Source organism: Ascaphus truei, chromosome 13 (genome assembly GCF_040206685.1).
Source record: "Ascaphus truei isolate aAscTru1 chromosome 13, aAscTru1.hap1, whole genome shotgun sequence".
NCBI lineage: Eukaryota > Metazoa > Chordata > Amphibia > Anura > Ascaphidae > Ascaphus > Ascaphus truei.
In genome coordinates, this window is record NC_134495.1 from 6,978,839 (window position 1) to 6,999,027 (window position 20,189).

Sequence of the window (20,189 nt, forward strand, 5' to 3'; positions counted from 1 at the left end):
CAATCAAAACCAGGAGCGCGTGCAACATGCGCACACCGAGGCGTGCGGTTGCCTAAGCAGTCCTCCGGGAACGTAAGTCAATAAAAAAGGTTCCGGGGTGAGGAAGATTTGCTAATAATATCAATTCCCACAGCTAGTTGCCTGTCACATGCACAGATGCATAAAAGCATTATCACACTATAACAGGGTTTAATGTCACTGAAAAATACCTAAACTGTAATATAAATATAACAAGCAGTATTATATGGGTATTATAATACAGTATTCATATATTCATACAGTACTGTAATGTTTCATGTTTGTTTACAAAACATCAATGTTGGAGCCAGAACTCCAGAAATCAGTAATACACATGGAAATTGAGATTAAAGGTGAAATGATTATATTTGAAACATTATTATTATTATGCAACCAAAAACTTCTGTTAAAGTTTTGTAGAAACTGAACATGTGATTTCTACTTAACTCCTTCTCTGCCAGAGAGCTGCAGAGCGATATGTGGCGGGCCCCCTCTTGCAGTCAAGAGGTTAAGATATTTGTAAAAGTTTATTTCTTGCATAAATACAATATGTCATTGAATAAATATAGTTGCACACAAGACTCTGCACTGAGATGTGGGATTCAAATGTACCAAATTACTGAGATGTGGGTGGTTGTGGTCCCAAACATGCCACTTTAATGGGAAGGTACAGAGCTTTAATAAGACTCTGTGAAAGTCTATGAGACTGTTTAAAATAAGCAGGGAGAGAGGAGTGCTGTTGAAAGGGGGCTGGGCAGCTTCCTCCATCCTAATTGGCTGCTGCATTAATAAATGTAAGCTGTAATAACGAGCAAACAAATAAGATAATCACACTTGTTCCAACACAGTTATAAAGAACATAAGTGAATGATGTAAAACTTAGCAGGATAATTAAGGACCACTCTGTTATTGTGCAAAGGGAAAATTGAGCAACTAAGAGGGCAAACAAAATATAAAACATAAATAAACCAGTCCCAATGAAAGAAGTCTACTTTTCAAAAATCAGCAAATAATTAAATGGAGCTATTGGATCCAGGCAGCTCTCCCACATCCAGCTGAGACCAAGAAAGAGAAGAACAGAGAGCGCACGCCCAGTAGCGTATAAAAGTAATGAATGGGAAAGGGGATGGAGGGGGAACAGACACACTGACAACAGGAAAGTGTTAAAATAGCGTTTGTGAATCAATAATATCACCGCCAGCATGTCCACTTCCAAAGATCAGTCCTCAGAGAAAAACCTGCAGCGTGGGTTTGTATATCTGATCAGCTGGGCAATTTATCCGGGATGAAAGCTTGCACTCTTTTTAACCACTAGTTAGCCACTAACACTTTGAGTGTCCCATGAAGCAGCCGCATGTCATGGACTCTGGTCCTCCAGGTGCTACAACATGGACTTTCCAGAACATTGTCTATGTATGTCTTTATTTATATAGCGCCATTCATGTACATAGAGTGTCACAGCAGTAATACACGTGCCAATCATATAAATAACAAAAACCACATCATGGGAAGAAGTGCTTCAGACATAAAAGTAACATTTAGGAAGAGGAGTCCCTGCCCCGAAGAGCTTACAATCTAATTGGTAGGTAGGAAGAACTTATAGAGACAGTAGAAGGGCATTCTGGTAAGTGCGTCTGCAAGGGGCAAGTTTTATGTATCAGGTGTGAAGTATTAGCCACGGAACTACTCATATGCTTCTTTAAGCAGGTGTGTTATAAAGTGGGTCTTAAAGGTGGATACAGAGGGTGCTAGTCGGTTATTGAGGGGAAGGGCATTCCAGAGGTGTGGGGCAGTCAGTGAGAAAGGTTTAAGGCGGGAGAGGGCTTTAGATACAAAGGGGGTAGAGAGAAGACATCCTTGAGTGTAACGCAGGAGTTGGGATGGTGCATAGCGAGAAATTGGGGCTGAGGTGTAAGGAGGCGCAGAAGAGTGTAACGCTTTAAAAGTGAGGAGGAGAGTTGAGTGTGTGATACTGGATACATGGACTTTCCAGACCATTGTCTAAGGTGAGGGCGTGTTTTGCTCTCCCGTAGAGCGCTGAACGCCATCTAGCAGAAGCAGAACTGGAAGAGGACTCCTCAACTGCTCCCGTTATCAGTGGCAGCCCATACTCCAAAGGGTTAAAGGTATTACTTCTACCTTCTTTTTGTCCTGTGTACTGAATTAACTGAAAATTGTGGGTTCAGAGCATTGCTGTCATGGGAAATTCACCAGTCACCCACTGGACACGAACTGTTATTAAGGGACAACTTACGTTCTTTTTACCAATGTATTTATTCACAAATAGATATTAGTAATCACACATTTTTATTTCTTTATTGAAATAAAAACAATTTTTAGGTTGGGGTCTTGTTGTTTATGTCTTTACATGGGTCCTGCTTCTCCTCCGGTATTGAGGACGGCGACACTTCTTAGCGCCATTAGAACCACGAGGGTAAATAGCAAGTCAGCTCAACGTAATGCTAAATATTTCTAGTGAATACTACAAAGGTCTCTGTCCCTACTTTATTATTATTCGTGTTATTTATATACTGCATATACATAAGGTTCTTTTGAAGTGCTTCGTTGTTTCTTCACTAGACCTTATCTTGTAATGGTGTATTAAAGAAGATATTCTATTGATTTTAAGGTATTTATGAATTCATGTATTATTTTTTTTTTATGTAATTCCTCATCTTTTTGTCTTGTTGGCTTTCTCCTTACAGAGCTTGAAGAAGTTCCCTAAATCAGGGGTGGGCAACCCCAGTCCTGAAGGGCCACCAACAGGTCAGGTTTTCAGGATATTTCTGCTTCAGCACAGGTGGCTCAACTGATTGAGCCACCTGTGCTGTAGCATGGACTAATTGAACCACATTTGCTGAAGCAGGGCCTGAATGAACCACCTGTGCTAAAGCAGGGATATCCTGAAAACTGGACCTGTTGGTGTCCCTGAGGACTGGGGTTGAGAACCCCACACCGTGATACCCCACTACCATTCATACAATCACAGTGTCTGTATGTGCGCCCCACTTTGCCAAGGCAACGAGACCCCGCCCCTTCCCCCCACGGCCTCGCCCCTTCCCCCCACGGCCTCGCCCCTTCCCCCCACGGCCTCGCCTGATTGGTGAATCAGACGCTCGAGCCCCTTGTTTACTGGTTGCCAGGGTCGTCCGTTGTCAGGAGCTGACTTGCCGCTGAGAGAAGCTTCGACAGCCATGTTAGTTGTGGGCAAGAGATCAATACTTCATGTTGTGCTATGCAAGAGAAAGTGTATAAGTGCAAATCACGAATGAACATGGAACGCAATTCCTTCTAAGAGCATCTAATAATATTGCAACCCTGCGTAACATTGCAACACCGCGGCTTGCCCAAATCAAAGATGGCCGCCTCACGCTTCAAGCCGAGTGACGCGAGGCCCGCCTGACAGATATCCCCTGCCTCAGCGCGCGCGGGGTGTGACGCAGCACGTCAGATGACAGAGGATGCGAACGGCAGCGCTGTGCTGCGGATGGTCGCCGTGTCAGGGCTCAGCTGGTCGGTGGGGAGCGCAGAGCGGCGGGTGTCATGAAGGTAACTGGCTCCATGTTAAGAGGGCAGCGTGAGGCCCAGCTCGGGTGCAGCCTGGTGAGTGGCTGGCACGGCCTCTGGTGTCCCTCCCCTGAGCATGCAGGTGCCACCCAGGCACCTTCACTAGGGTGGGGAAGGGTCTCCTCCCTGTGGGGGGCAGATCTGACCCCGCGCTCTAACCCAAAGCATTTAAATGAAGTGCCGGGGATCGCGCGCAAGGCCTCTGTAGGGCTGAGCTTATAGTGCCGGCAACGCGACGGTGATGTCACGCTGCAGTCGCTGGAAAAATCATATTGAGATGACTTCCAGCAATCGCGACCAAGCCGTCGCGCCGCTTCTACTATATGCGCACGTGTTGACGGCAATACATTTGTTTTGCCGCGACGTCTCCAGCACTATAAGCGCAGCCCAAGTCCCCTTAACTTGTCTCCGGCGTCTTCTAGCGTCGGGGTCACATGACGTGACCTCAGAATGCTGGAGACAAGGTAAGTGGGGTGCGTGAGCAGGCAGCGGAAGAAGTCTGCACACCCCTGCTCTAAGGGTCCACATCCGCAAGGCTCAATCGTGTCACGTAACCTTCATGGAAAACCGATACTGTACATATTACCTGTGCTCCTCCCTTTGTGAAGTATTCAGTGGGTAAAAGGATTAGCCTTACATTTATGGAGGATAAAATAACAGATCCTGCGCTCCTACCAATTGGGCTAAAATATACTAGTGATTTGTTTACATTTAGAACCGAAGTCTGTGTAACAAAGAAGTCATTTGGTTTCATCTTTTGATCGAAACATGATTGTCCTGCCAACCTCATCACCGTAACCTCCGTTTAGCAGGTACCAACACTTACTAAATGTCATTTCTTATTATCCAATGGACTCACCTTTGTGAAGTATCCATATATTCTGTGCCGGTAACTGCTAAACTGAGGTTATCAAGGTTGAATCATTTTTTGATCAAAAGATGCAACCAAATGACTCCATTGTTACACAGACTTCGGTTCTAACTGTAAACATGTCACTAATATATTTTGGCCCAATTGGTAGGAGCGCAGGAATTGTTCTTTGTTAACCTGACCTAACAGCATTAAGTTGTCTCCAAAGGACAATACCGTATCGTTAGGCCACGTTTCTCCCACCGTAATGAGCACAGCGTTCGTTGGACGTTCGTGAAAATGAGACATTATCATAATGTGACATTTCCACTAAAGTGATTTAAGGTTAACATTACATTGGGTCATACCTAAACTTGCCATTACTTGAATACCCTGAAATACGTCTTTTACTGTGTGGATGGGTGAGACACCACAGTTGGATATAATTTAACTGACATAGCTTTATTTTCCTCTCCTGTTTTTCTCAACTGAAGATAAACCCCTATTTTTGCATTTAATTAGCTTTAACGCAGGAAGCATAACGTCTGTTCCTGTTTGAGATAACCGCATGTTATGAGCCCCGGTATTCCCAACATGTGTCCATCTCAGGCTCTAACTCCAACCCCCTGGATATCACCTGTGGTGCCCCGCAAGGCTCTGTTCTGGGGCCCCTACTCTTCTCAGTGTTCATTGATGATCTTCCCACAGCTTGTAAGGAAGTCTCAATACACATGTATGCAGATGACACAATCCTATATGCATACAGCAATAGCCTCTCTGACCTTCAACACATACTTCAGTCTGACTTTTTGAGACTCGAAAACTGGATTTCCCAAAACAAACTGTTTTTAAACACTGACAAGACTGTAACAATGGTATTTGGGACCAACACTACATTTTTAAAGCTTCCAGCGACTGAGCTCCTGATTAGAACCAACGCTAACACCACCCTAACCCCTGTCACTAGCTTTAAATACCTTGGCATATGGTTTGACTCCCACTTAACATTGATACCCTGACAACCAAGACCTATGCCAAACTAGAGGTACTTTACAGGAACAAATCCTCCCTAAGTCTCCTGGTCAGTGTAACGCTCTGCCTGCCCACAAGCCAGATGAGAGCCTAGGACTGAGGTGGAAAGGAGTAGTACCACACACCTAGCAGTAAACGGGGGCACCACCCTAACCCCTGTCACTAGTTTTAAATACCTGGGCTTATTGTTTGACTCCCACTTAACATTCAGGATGCACATTGATACCCTGACAACCAAGACCTATGCCAAACTAGGGGTACTTTACAGGAACAAATCCTCCCTAAGTCTCCTGGTCAGAAAGCGTATTGAACAGCAGATGCTAATGCCAATTATTGACTATGGAGACATAGTATATGGCTCGGCACCTCAAACCCACCTTGGCAAACTTGACACCCTCTACAATTCAATTTGTCGTTTTGTTCTCCATTGCAACTACAACACACATCACTGCGAAATGCTCAAAGAACTAGATTGGTCAACACTAGAGTCTAGGCGCAAAGTTCACCTTTCCTGTCTTGCCTTTAAATTCTTTATGGGCAAGCTACTGTCACGCTTCTGCTCGCCACAAACCAGGACCGGACCACGAGGCTGAGGTGGGGTTGTAAAAGCACCGACCTGAGACCGCGCAGGCTGATCCGGATTGCGCAGTTCGTAGTCATATGTCGCAGGATCAGGATTGGAGAAGACAGCGTCGTCGTTGTAGAAGCCAGGGTCAGGACAGGAGACATCAGGATAAACATTGTTCAGGCAAGAGTTCGGCAACAGGTAGTCAGGAGAGCCCCGCTTCAGCTTAGGAGCGCGGGGTTGGCCTCTGCGCGAGCGACGACCATGGCCCATGGTACTGGTCACAGGAGATGGTAAGCAGACCAGCGTAGCACACCGCTTTGCTGCACGGGTGCACCAGTGCTACAGCGCAAGAGTCCTGAGCGGCTAGGGAATCCTCTGTCTCAGCGCAGGAACCAGGACACGGCCTCTCTAGATTAGGGAAAGAGTAGGCCCCAGGAACCAGGAAGCTGAAGATACACAGGGAAACCTCCGCTTCAGTGCAGGAATCCAGGAGACTGAAGAACGCAGGGACGAAACATCCGCTTCAGTGCAGGAATCCAGGAGGCTGAGGGACGCAGGGACGAAACCCTCTGCTTCAGCACAGGAGAACAGGAGTGGACCACTGCGTGAATATAGCAGCCAGTCACAGGAAACAAGGAGCTGAAGTGAACAAGAAGAGTACTCAGCTACAACACAGGAGACTGGAGCAGACCGCTGCGTGAATATAGCAGCCGGCCTTAGGAAACCTGGAGCTGCAGACAACAAGGAGAATACTCCGCTTCAGCATGAGAGACAGGAACAAGCGAGGGCTTGTGGCAGAACAGATAGTGACATCCAGGAAGGACTATGCTCGGCCGGGAGCATTATGGGAAGACAATACTTAAAGGCCAGCGGGCCAATCCCCGGCGGGGGTGTGAAGGTACTGCTCCAATGAGTGAATGCAAGTCTAGGTTGCAGTGATAGGCTGCACAGCTGCAGTAGATACCAGAGGGAGTGTGTATAGCTTTGGTGAGTGAATCCAGGCTGCAGCAAACATCAGGAGAGGTGCTCCAGGACTGCACAGTTCTGCAAGGTAAGGCAACCAGCAAACTGCGGAGCGGATTCCTTACAGCTACCCAGCTACCTGAACAAGCTCCTCACCCCTACCACATGCAGCACTTATCACCTGAGATCAGACTCCAAAAGACTGTTCATGGTCACAAGGCTCAACAAAGTATGCGGACGTTCCTCCTTCTCCTACTGTGCACCCCAAAACTGGAACAGCCTACCAGAGACTCTCACATCCACCACCAGTTTAAGTTCTTTCAAATCTAAGGCTGTCTCACATTTTAATCTGGTCGCTAACTGTTACATACGCCCATAATATATATTTTCTTTAACTGTGCACGCAATGTCTTGTATATAATGTATACCATGTTCATTTATGTAACTGTATTTGTAACCATGTATTATTTGTCTTACTCTGTGCCCAGGACATACTTGAAAACGAGAGGTAACTCTCAATGTATTACTTCCTGGTAAAATATTTTACAAATAAATAAAATTCAGGAAGGAAGGAGCGATCTTGCTCCACGTATTTTTAAATAAAGCTAATTTATTGTGCCACACAATGTTTCGACCAATAGGTCTTTCTCAAGTGACTAGGCATGTGACTAATTGCCTTGGAATATACCTGACAGGTACCTCCTTGATCCAGCAGCACCAATTAACTGTAATTATGTATTCATTGTGGAGTGCAGCATAACCCCTTTTAGTTTACATTGATGAGCCCCGATATAACAGAACTTTATGGAACAGAGCCGAGCGATCTGCCTCTCCTCTCTCAGCCCGGTAGAGCCGAGCGATCTGCCTCTCCTCTCTCAGCCCGGTAGAGGCGAGCGATCTGCCTCTCCTCTCTCAGCCCGGTAGAGGCGAGCGATCTGCCTCTCCTCTCTCAGCCCGGTAGAGGCGAGCGATCTGCCTCTCCTCTCTCAGCCCGGCACAGAGGCGAGCGATCTGCCTCTCCTCTCAGCCCGGTAGAGCCGAGCGATCTGCCTCTCCTGTCTCAGCCCGGTAGAGGCGAGCGATCTGTCTCTCCTCTCTCAGCCCGGTAGAGGCGAGCGATCTGCCTCTCCTCTCTCAGCCCGGCACAGAGGCGAGCGATCTGCCTCTCCTCTCAGCCCGGTAGAGCCGAGCGATCTGCCTCTCCTGTCTCAGCCCGGTAGAGGCGAGCGATCTGTCTCTCCTCTCTCAGCCCGGCACAGAGGTGAGCGAGACACCTTTCCACCCCCAGACAGTGAGGAAAGTGATCTAGGAGTGCAGGGTATTCCCCAGTTGGAAGTGTATGTTGTATGTTCCGAACACTTGTGGTCATCTTTTACCAATAAATTCACTTTAATGAACTCAGTTGTTCTGTCTGGCGATTTGATCCCTGGTGTGTTTGTCCTGGTCTCATGTGACTGGGGTCATCCTGCTTTCATCCCTATGACCTGTTTGACCCTCTCTGTCTCCCCTGAATGTTGCAGGCTGGGGCCAGTTCGGTGTGGGCGTCTTGCTGTGGTCTGCTTAATGAAGTCATGGGTACGGGAGCTGTACGAGGTCAGCAGCCGGGCTTCGGAGGGGGAGCTGGCCCCTTTAGATTCGCCTCGAACATGGACTTCTCGCCATATCCCACCTCCACCAACATTGTGTGCAAAGCCTGCGGGCTGGCGTTCTCCGTCTTCAGGAAGAAGGTGAGGCACCTTTTTCTGCCATCGTAGATGGGCAACATCTCAATGACACGAGAGATGCTGATAACTTTCACGGCTTTACCCTACCCCTTGTCCTGCCCACCCCTCTGCAAGTGAAGGGGAGAGGAGGAGAGGGTGTGCTCCTTGAGTTTGCACTTTCCAAATATATAGAGTTAATAAAAAGTGTGTGTGTGTGTGTGTGTGTGTGTGTGTGTGTGTGTGTGTGTGTGTGTGACCTAACAGCACCAGACTACAAGTATGTGGATTGATTTTGTTCTTATATAGGCAGTTATTGAATTTCTTGCCTTTTTTTTGCATGCGGTTAATGCTTGTAATCGGTGCTGGTGTATAAAAGTATTTATTTTCTGGTTATCGCCGTGACTTGCCTTTAGCATAATCTGTAAACTGTACGCCAAACTAGGTTAGAAGATAAACAACCTGAAAATTCATCAAGTTGGCAAAACCTGGATGAGGTTCCACTTTCCTTCACCTGGCTATCAATAGGAGAGCTCAAGAATTGTCTAGTTGGAGGTCAGTACAAGGGCATCGCGAGCAGGTCTCTGATCAGGACAGCTATAGCGTGTCAGAAGTTTGTCCTTGGGTTTGCTGGATCAGTGTCCAGTTAAAGAGCAGCTTTTGGAAACCTGCTGTCTCCGAGTTAAGTTATTCCCGACGTACAGATAGGTCAGGAACAGGTTTAAAACTATGATTTGCTTTAATTATAGTATCATAGGCTCAACTCTTAAAGCGGGCCTCTATTCTATGCTGTCCGGTTAAGCCTTTCCAGAAATGTGGTAGCTTTAGGCCTTGGTGTCAGATCGATGGTGTCCGGCACAGAGAGCCCCGTCCTCCAGGTCTGGGAAGATATTTATGGTGCAGGGAACAGTGCTGCTTTGAAGAGGACTTGAAGGTTCGCCGTGCGTGAACCCTGTTGGTAGTTTTATGTACATGTAGTGTCATCTCCTGTTTGTAATGAAGGTTTATATATTTGTGATGCCGAGAAGCAGAGCTGCTTCTTAATATAAATCCCATTCACTTCTGTGTGACACGGGAGGAGGACCATTGTAAGGTAACAATAAAAGTAGAGGTACTCCTGACTCAGAAGTACAAATATAGCGGTACGATGTTTGCACGCCTAACAATTACACACCATATATCCGTTGTGATCACAAAGTGTGACACACTTTGACCCCTGTCAGTGAAACTCCGAAACCAGCAGTCGTAAACAGGGCCGACGGCGGGAGGCCGGCGGTCCCTGTGGCTGCAGGGGGCCCAACCGGCGCTGGAAGTCGGGTTGGATAGAGGTCAGGCCCAACTTCTGCGTCTGGCTGCCGGGCCCTGGTTCCCTCAAGCTCCTGCGGGCCTGCCTCTCTTGCTCCCGCGCCAGGACGATACCCTCTCTTTCGCCGGTGCGCATAGGAAGCTGGCCTGGACTTCCGGCCGGGCCAGCTGCGGCACGCAGCAGCGGGAGAGAGGCCCGCAGCGGGAGAGAGGCACGCAGCAGCGGGAGAGAGGCCCGCAGCGGGAGAGAGGCCCGCAGCGGGAGAGAGGCCCGCATGCAGGAGCTAGGGAGAGTCAGGGCTCGACGGCCTCAGATCAGCAGCAAGGTAAGTGTGCGCGTGTGTAGCATTTTGTGTGCGTGGAGGGGGTGGGAGTTATTGTGGGGGGCTTGTGTGGGTACTGTGGTAGGGGGATTTTATGGGTATCAGGAGAGTGTGTCTGTGTTTGGCCAGTGGAGGGAGCGGGATTGAGTGAGGGGGGTAATTAAGTGATAACAGAGAGAGGAAAAGGAAGGTGAGAAGGGGAGAGAAATACATGGGATGAGGGGGGGAATAGAGGAGGTGGCTCAAGTGTGAGAAGGGGGGGCTCACAAGGTCACGACACATTGGGGGGGGGGAGGGGGCGGTTGAAACTCTAGACCTGGGCCACGGGAAATCTGGCGGAGGCCTTGGTCGTAAGCAAACAAGCAGTAAACGTTGAAAATAGAAATAAAATGTTGCCATTAAAATCCAGGACTAACTGTTTTCCTCTCTCTTCCTCTAGCACGTGTGCTGTGAGTGCAAGAAGGATTTTTGCTCCGTTTGTTCCACCCTCCAGGAAAACCTCAGGAGATGCGCCACCTGCCTCTTACTACAGGAAACGGCGTTTCAGCGGCCGCAGCTAATGAAGCTGAAGGTCAAGGATCTGCGGCTGTATCTGACGCTCCGAAACATCCCCACCGACGGCTGCAGAGAGAAGGAAGACTTGGTGGAACTGGTGCTATGCCATCACGGCACATGTCCAGAAGAAGAGATGGAGGTAAACACGGACAACACTGCAAGATCGCAGGCTCCGGCTTTCTTTACACATCCATTTTTTGCCGCACCTTCCTCCTCAGTTTCGTCATCTCAGGGAGAACTGTCCGAGAGAAGCGGAAGCACAGGGAGTGTACCAACGTCACAGGTACTGTGTATAAAGCCCTCGGGTGACCTGCCCTACATTGCTGACCAAACTGGCAGCGAGAGGGGCAAACCTGAAAGCGGCTGCTCTTTGGGGCTATGTTGTCCTACTCGTGTTTCCTCATAACCCTCTACTGGAAAAAAACCATTGTATTGCAGTATAATGTAATGCCAAGTGTTACTAAAGCAGTCTTAATCAACCTATGAACTCAAGGTCACATGCATTCTTTAAAGGTCAACGTCCCGCTCCCCTCAAACTATGCCCTTAAGGCTGAGTCCATGGTGACTCAGCCCGTGCGGAGGCGCGCTGAAGCTGAGGGAAAGAGGGTGCTTTCCCTGGCCTTGGTTAGCGTGTCGGGGGGGGGGGCGGGCCAGTGATGTCACGGAACTGGTTCGCCCTCATTGGACGAACCGCTCACGTGACCGGCCCTGCGCTCCCATGAGCGCGATAATGTAACATTTTCATAAGACTTACTCTTCCGCACGCTTGCGTGCGCGAGCCCCTGCTAAAGCCGCTCTCATTGCGGCTGCAGGGGCTCAGTGCCGAGCAGCAGCGCGCCTCAGCGCATAAGCGCTGACCATGCCCGAAGCCTAATCCTGCCTTATCCTGATTCTCACCCACTAGGAGACCCATGGTCACCCAAAAGCAACATTACTATGATGTAGAAGTTATGCTGCTTCTTCACGTTCTCTTAAAACCTTCAAGGACTATCCTGTTATTGTTGTAGAGTTCTCTCCAGATTTAGTTTGGGAGTGCGGTTATGGGGGCAGCGGGGATCCTTTGGGTATTTTAAAGGGTTTAAGGCCCTACAGTGGCATAAGGACCCATACACCATTTATATCACTGGGATTCAACATGTGCTATGTATGGGTTATCGCACCTCGATCCCTTGTTGGCTGCAATTCACGGCCAGGGTAGGTAACAAGGTATCTTGGTGATTCTCTGCCCTTCACAATCTGATCCGTAAATGTGTTTCTCTAGGGAACAAGTGAAACGATCTCCGTGACGTCCGATACAGAACCCCAAGAACAGCAGGTGAGCACAACTGGCATCTCGTGGTCAAGTCAAGATAATATGTTCTACATACTGAATTAAAGCGCGGGTGTGTGTGATATCTCTCACTCACACACCTATTTTCTTTACAGCATTAGAACCAGGGGTTAACCCGTAGCTGAACATCACTATTTTAAGCTTTGGGAATTGGTTCCCGAGATACTTAAAAGTGAATTTGCCGGGTTTATATCTCCCTCCAGGGGAAAGAAAATGGCTGCCAAAACTCAGGGCCAATAGGAAACCGCATCGGTTGTGGGTTTCTATTGGTTGGCCATTTAAATCCTCTTTAAAAAAATAAAAATGATTCCGGTAGCTTTACCAGTGAGTATCGCAAGAACAAGGTGCCCCCGGAGCGGTAAGTAGCACAACCAGAGCCCCCCGGGTTTCCATACTGTAAGGAGGGGGGATTTCTGCTTTAACACAACTCATCTATCAATAAGCATCACCACATTACTGTCACCCAGTACTCTGAGCTTCTCCATCCTAGCTGCTGATAGAAAGTGTGGGGGTGAGGGTGTGGGGGTTGTTAACTGCTTAGTGTGTTGTGGGGACTAAAATATGTATTCCATATTTATCATTCTCATTAGTTTGTTGTTACACCATGTAGGGGGGGGGGGTTCCCTCAGTTGGGGCTTCCCTCAGCGTATGTGCTTAGGTCATGACCCGAACATTCCCTTTGTTCCATGAGGATCCAGTGTGGGGACCAAGCAGCAGTGATTAGTGACAGACTATTCAGTGTATGTATACTCCTAGTTTAGCATCCACGTATTGCACTTTATATTCTCATATACTGATTTTGTGTCTGGGAGTCTATATGTGTCTATATGTGTCATGGTAAACGCCTGGACCTTCTACATGTAAATGTTTTGCATTGCGACCCTTTGGAAAACGAGTTGAAGCAATCCCACTGCGTAATTGCAGTATAGTGAAAACAGTCGGTGATTATTATGTGGGCTCCTACAGGTCTAGTGGGCAACAGTGGCTACAGAACCACGTGATGGTTGGGACAGCAATGTATTTTACATATTTGGCATGGGGTTCTAGTTCTGCTTTTAAGAAACGTCCCTGAGACACCCTGTCATCACACAGGGGCGTAATGTGTTACAATAATGCTTTCGGTTCTAAGAAACAAAAGATATTAATAGTGTCCAAAAAGGATGTCACATGGTCAAAGAGCGTGACATGGCTGAGTGCTTTCCTATAACGATCCTGCTGTCTGTTTCAGGTAACCGAGCTGTCTCGGAAGCGAGCGAGAGCATCTCTGTCGGACTTATCGACGCTGGAGGAAATCGAAGGACTGACCATCCGACAGCTGAAGGAAATCCTGGCTCGCAACTTCGTCAACTACTCTGGATGTTGTGAGAAATGGGAACTGGTGGAGAAAGTCAACCGGCTGTACCGGGAGAACGAGGAGAACCGGAAATCACGTACGCGGAGTTTAAAAATGTGTTGTGGTGGGGTCTCGATCAAAAACCTGCCGGGACTTTATTTAGGGCAATGGAAGTAACAGTAATCGTGTGTGTGTGTGTGTGTGTGTGCTTTTATACACATGTACACGTATTTAAATTCAAACACTTTTGTTTTTTTTATCAAGACCTGTTGAGTGCTGTATCCTTCTCTTTGCTGTCTCTGTATTTTCAATTTATATTTCACAATTTGATGCTATTTCTTTATTTTATGTATGTTATATTTTTTACAAGTGTCTCTTTTTTGTTTTTTTTCTTTCAGTGGAGAATTTGGAAAGCAAACCTGAGCCAGGTTTGTCAAATTTCACTCGCTTAAAAATACCAAGAGAGATTTTGGTCCAACATACATAACCTTTAGCTTCACATGACTAGAATTTGGCAGCGGGTATGTATAAATACTGTTTGGGATTAACAGACTACAGACCAAAGTGTCGTCGCTGTCAATATGAGCCATTCGGTGACCGCATAGGTGGTTTCTTGGTTAATATAGGGGGATAGATGCAGTTGGTTAAAAAAAAAAAAACAGCCCCAGTAGTTCTTGTTGTCTTTAATATTTGGTTAGTGACACCCCTGTGTGATGAGAGGGTGCCCTGTGTGATGAGGGTGCCTCCGACAAGTTGGTAAAACTAGAACCCTATGCCCGATATGTAAAATACATTGCTGTCCCAGCGGTCACGTGGTTCTGAAGCCACTATTGCCCACTAGACCTGTAGGAGCTCATGGGGTCCAACATCTTAAATGAAAACCATAATAGTAGGTATTTAATCACTGAATTCTTTCCATTTACTGTCATTCCTCAGTGGAATGGATTCTCTAATAAGATTTTCTTCAGCTAGTTTTCCTGAGCATCTCCATGGCAGTGGGCACCAATGGGTTAACTCCCATCTTCTAGCTGGGATAGGACAAATGAAAGACTCGCACCTGTAGGAGGCCCTCCATATAGCCCCTCCCCCTCCCGCTCCCCACAGGTAGTCACTTTTTTGTCCTATCAAGTTGAGGTTAGGCATTTTTGGTACAACGAGAGGAAGGAGCGGTGCACTGAGGTTAGTAGGTAAACCAAACGCAGCTCTAACAAAAACGACTATTGAAAAAAGGGACAAACACCACAAAGCTAGAAACCTCCGACGCGTTTCATCCCACAGGGGACTTTGTCAAACAGTGCACACCTGTGGGATGAAACGCGTCGGAGGTTTCTAGCTTTGTGGTGTTTGTCCCTTTTTTCAATAGTCGTTTTTGTTAGAGCTGCGTTTGGTTTAGCTACTTACCTCAGTGCACCGCTCCTTCCTCTCGTTGTTCCGGTTACTCCTGCTGGTGGCACGTGGGTTTCTATATACACACAGTTGGAGGCACTTACACCGGTGGATTATCTCCTCTTCAGCGTGGATACACTGGATACTAGCAGCGTGATAGCAGGTATTTCATTAGCAGAGTGGGTTGAGGATGACGTAGCATTAGCCAGGCTGTTCTCTTTGAAGACAGTCAGCGATTCTTATTGTCACCCCTTATCACCCCTCCCCCCAACCTGCGTTATTTTGTCTGCTGCGTTATTTTGTCCGCTGAGAACTGTTCATTTGCTCATGCTAGTGCCTCATACGTGTGTTATAATACTAAGGACATTCCTACGCTTTTTGGCCCTTGAGCACTGGTAGCAGATCACTTCTGCTTTTCTCTCCCTATGCATTTTTGGTAGTTGAGAACAGAGCCATTGTATCCAGTTCCAGCACATCAAAGGTTTCTTCTCTGAGCTATTCCTGGTGCGAAGAAAGAACAATTCATCAAGGTAGTCTTAGACCTCAAAAATATTATCAATCTCTCCTGCTCAGACCACGCTCCAGTGACATTAACATTGATGCTTGATAAACTATTACAACCCCCCTTCCTTTTACTTTTGGAAGTAAAAATGTTCCGGACGGACGCCTATTTTCACATTCCCATAGTGGCTCCTCATCAAAAGTATTTAAGGTTTGCAGTGGGCCAGAGCCCTTATCAATTCGCTCTGCTTCCTTTCAGTCTGGCAACCTCGCCACGAACTTTCACAAAGGTCCTGGCAGAGTGAAGAGAAGAGGCGATACACATCTGTCATTATCTAGACTATCTATTCATAAAGGCACAGGAGAGGGGTTTGTTTTTGCAACATCTTGCAAGAGTGATGGAGTTTCTACAATGACATGGATGGGTGAAAAACGGAGCCGAGTCGCCTAGTACCCGCCCAAAAACCTACGGTTCCTATGAGTCCAATTCTGCATGGCAAGGGGGGCATTGTTCTTTCCAATGACAAACGACAGTCTGATAAAGAATCAAATTGATCATAAACAGTGATCACATAGAAGCTCTACACTGTATGAAGATAATCAGTGTCCTATTCTCCACTATACAAGTAGCCAGGTGGGCCAGGTGGCACGTGGGGTGGGCCAGGTGGGTATTCCTAGCCAATTTCCTTTGTCGGTGGGACAAAGGAAGAAGAGATCCGCAGAAAAGAACCCGACTATCGAGTCGAGTACACATTTCACTGATACGGTGGGAACAGGAAGAAAATGTAGGACGTGGTCAGACCCTGCTAGACCAGGAGTGAATTGTGCTGACCGCAGATGCAAGTAGTTCAGGTTGGGGGGCTCAACTCGGTCTTACTCGGCACAAGGAAAATGGTGAGTCATACAGAAGAATATTCCATCAAACCTTCGCGATAAGAGCAGTCGTTCAATCAGTGCTGTTCTTTTCACAAGAGATAGAAGGCAGAAGCCTGAAGATCCGATCAGACAACATCACTACTGTAACGTACTTAAAGAAACAGAGGCACAAGGAACTCCTCATTAATGGAAGAAATTTGGCCTATCGTCAAATGGGCGGAAAAACATGTACATTGCCTTTACAGCAATATATATTCCAGGAAGTCGGCGAACAGTGTTGCCAGGAGAATGGTCTCTAGCAGACCACATCTTTTGCCAGATTACTCAAAGATGGGGACTACCACCAATGGATCTGATGGCATCAGCCAAAAACGCTAAACTGCTAACCTTCTGTTCAAGGGTTTCACAGCCAGACGCTTTCTGCGTAGACGCTCCTGTCATGCGATTGGAAATGCCAACTAGCGTACATCTTTCCTCCAGTACCTCTAGTACCCGTTGTACTCAGGAAGATAAGGAAAGACAAAGCAGAGAGAGCGCCGATCATTCCGTTTCGGGGACACACGGCATGGTTTCCCTTACTCATCAGCATGGTAAAAGTCCAACCATGGGAATTACCGGTATCTCCTCATCTCCGATCACGGGGACCGATTTTATCATCCCAAACCGCAGAACCTGTCTTTAACGGCATGGAGGTTGAGTGGAGACTGTTACACAGGAAGGGCCTATCAAAAAGAGTTGTAAATGCCTTAAAGCAGGCAAGAAAGGACTCTACCTCCAAAAAACGCTGCCACGTTCTGGGGTAGATTTATCAGTATTGCAGTATCGAACATATTAACTACTTAATTCCATCAATTCCATCGATCTTGAGGATTTTGCAGAAAGGACGGGACCTACATCTTTGCGCTAGTTCCTTGAAAGCTCGTGTCAGTCTCGCCAGCACTTCTGGGAAAACAGTTGGCCACACTGGACTTAATATCACGTTTTTCCAGGTAATTTACCGAATAAAACCGAGTTTCAGTACCACTCCGTCCTGTGGGATGTGCTTCTAGTTCTACAGGCGCTTACAAAGGCACCGTTTCAGTCTGCCATGCAGGTCTCGCTCACAAAGGCACCGTTTCAGTCTGCCATGCAGGTCTCGCTCACAAAGGCACCGTTTCAGTCTGCCATGCAGGTCTCGCTCACAAAGGCACCGTTTCAGTCTGCCATGCAGGTCTCGCTCACAAAGGCACCGTTTCAGTCTGCCATGCAGGTCTCGCTCACAAAGGCACCGTTTCAGTCTGCCATGCAGGTCTCGCTCACAAAGGCACCGTTTCAGTCTGGCATGCAGGTCTCGCTCACAAAGGCACCGTTTCAGTCTGCCATGCAGGTCTCGCTCACAAAGGCACCGTTTCAGTCTGCCATGCAGGTCTCGCTCACAAAGGCACCGTTTCAGTCTGCCATGCAGGTCTCGCTCACAAAGGCACCGTTTCAGTCTGCCATGCAGGTCTCGCTCACAAAGGCACCGTTTCAGTCTGGCATGCAGGTCTCGCTCACAAAGGCACCGTTTCAGTCTGCCATGCAGGTCTCGCTCACAAAGGCACCGTTTCAGTCTGGCATGCAGGTCTCGCTCACAAACGTAACGTGGAAGACAATTTGTTGGTAGCCGCTACGTCCGCTCGTAGAATAAGTGAACTACAAGCTCTATCAAGAAAGGAACCATTCTTGGTGCTCCATCAGGATAAAGTGGTACTCGGGTCAGTACTTCAGTTTTTGCCAAAAGTGGTATAATTTTGTTTTATTTAAACCAGGAAATTATCCTTCCTTCATTTTGTCCGAAACCAGCAAATATTAAAGAGCAACTTTTACATTCATTAGATGTCGTTCGATGTCTAAAGATATATATATATATCTGAACAGAACCGTTCAGAAAGTGCGACAGTCTGTTGGTTCTTCCTGTAGGGGAAAAAAAAAAAGGACAAGCGGCTTCAAAAGCTAGTTTCAGTCGATGGATCACAGCAGCCATCAAAAAGTCTTATATTGTACAAGGCAGGTGGCATCCAAAAGCACTAAAATCCCATTCCACCAGATCCATAGTTACTTCATGGGCCGCGAATGTACAGGCTTCTCCTCTAGAGCAGTGCAGAGCGGCAGTATGGACTTCCATAACCTCGTACATGCAGTTCTATCGTTTAGACGTCCAGGCATCAGTAGACAGACGCATGCTTTGGCCGTAAAGGACTAGAAATGGTTGTACATTAAAATAAAAAGGGTATGCATTATCCATTTGTATGATTTATTTGTTACCCACCCCAGTTGATACTGCTGGGCACTGCCCATGCGTGCCCACTGCCCATGCGTGCCCACTGCCATGGAGATGCTCAGGAAAATAGTTTCACAATCTTGCTGTAACTTTCTTTTCCGGAGTAATATTCCATGGCGGTGCGCACCAAGGATGTGTTAATATACGTCATGTTTCGGCTGTGTAATACAAGGCTACCTGTGAGGCGGAGGGGTGGCTACATGTGGGGCCTCCTAAAAGTTCCGATCGCAGGTAGAAGGTGGGACTTAACCCATTGGTGCCCAATTCCATGGAATATTACTCAGGAAAAGTATGGTCAAATTGTGAAACCATTTCCCAAAGGGTTGGATTGTAAAACATTTACATATAGAAGGGGGCAGGGGTTTACCATACTCATTTTATATATGTATTTTAAAAAGTGCCGTACGTAAACATTTCTAGCGTCTGTACGATATATATCTTGTAATCACCTTTGCTTTTATAGTGCGTTTCTGGGGCAAAGAAACTGCATTTAGATGCTGTGGCAAATGCAATGGAATTAGACAGCCCATTCCAAGGTGTCCAAGGGCCGGATTTGGCCGCAGGGGGAGGAGCCTGCTCTGAGGCTGGCGGGTGCTTTGTGAACGATTTGATCCCTTTGCACTTTGTTTGTTTTTCCCAGACAAAGAGCGGCTGCAGCTGATGAGTAACGAGGACAACCTGTGCCGGATTTGCATGGACGCCGTCATTGACTGTGTGCTCCTGGAGTGCGGCCACATGGTGACCTGCACCAAATGTGGGAAGAGAATGAGCGAGTGTCCCATCTGCAGACAGTACGTTGTACGGGCAGTGCATGTCTTCAAATCCTAAGTATCCAGACCCCCCTGCCCCCCAAAATAAACCATATCGGACACTATTTCCCCACCAGTGGGACTTGTACTCGGTGTCGAGAAGGAAACTAGTGACGTTTAGGCCTTGCTTGGAATGTAAGTTAGAGCTGACCAAGAAACTGATGTAATGTTGTATACGGCAGGGGTGGCAAACTAATCTTCAAGGACCACCAACAGGCCAGGTTTTATGGATATCCCTGCTTCAGCACAGGTGGGTCAGTCTTCGAAGGAGCCTGATTAAGCCACCAGTGCTGAAGCAGAGATATCTTGAACACCTGGCCCGTTGGTGGCCCTTGAGGACTGAGTTGGCGCCCTTGCCGTATACGGCAAATGGGACCACGTGAGGGTGTTTGTGGTACTGCATGCAGACGTTTGTATTAAACAGGATGTTCAGTGTATGATCAGGCCCTGGAGGGTTAAATCTTCACTGCTTGTGGGGTCGCAAGTGTTACAAAAAAAAAAAAAGCCCCTCCAGCACTGAAAGGGTTAATGGTATTTAATTTTGTTAACCCCTTTCCTGCCAGAGGAGAGCGCAATGTATTGATCTGTGGTTAAAAAGGACAAATCCATGAAACTGTTCGAATAAACTTTTTGTTGGTTATGAATGTGTATTTGATTTCTAGTTTTTGGTTTTTTTTTTTCATCATGGTTATAGACATCATTGGGAAATCATTTTAATTCTGATCTGAAGAAATATTGATGGGGCTTATTAAAGATGGCCGCCTTTTGGGACTT

The 20,189-nt window shown here is 47.2% G+C and overlaps 1 protein-coding gene across 3 annotated transcripts; it reads left to right on the forward strand.

The window, feature by feature from the left end:
* The first annotated feature begins 3,405 nt into the window (after positions 1-3,405).
* On the forward strand, positions 3,406-20,059 carry RNF34 (ring finger protein 34). Of its 3 annotated transcripts, none has more exons than XM_075568228.1 (7): positions 3,406-3,567; positions 8,519-8,725; positions 10,766-11,020; positions 12,143-12,196; positions 13,440-13,641; positions 13,943-13,972; positions 19,247-20,059. In XM_075568228.1, the coding sequence occupies exons 1-7, from the start codon at positions 3,562-3,564 to the stop codon at positions 19,432-19,434; spliced, it is 942 nt and encodes a 313-aa protein (XP_075424343.1). In that variant the 5' UTR covers positions 3,406-3,561; the 3' UTR covers positions 19,435-20,059. The 3 variants fall into 3 exon arrangements, with proteins under 3 accessions (XP_075424343.1, XP_075424342.1, XP_075424341.1); XM_075568227.1 differs by having other exon boundaries at positions 3,408-3,567; positions 10,766-11,164; XM_075568226.1 differs by lacking the exon at positions 3,406-3,567 and having other exon boundaries at positions 8,510-8,725; positions 10,766-11,164.
* Positions 20,060-20,189: the final 130 nt, after the last annotated feature.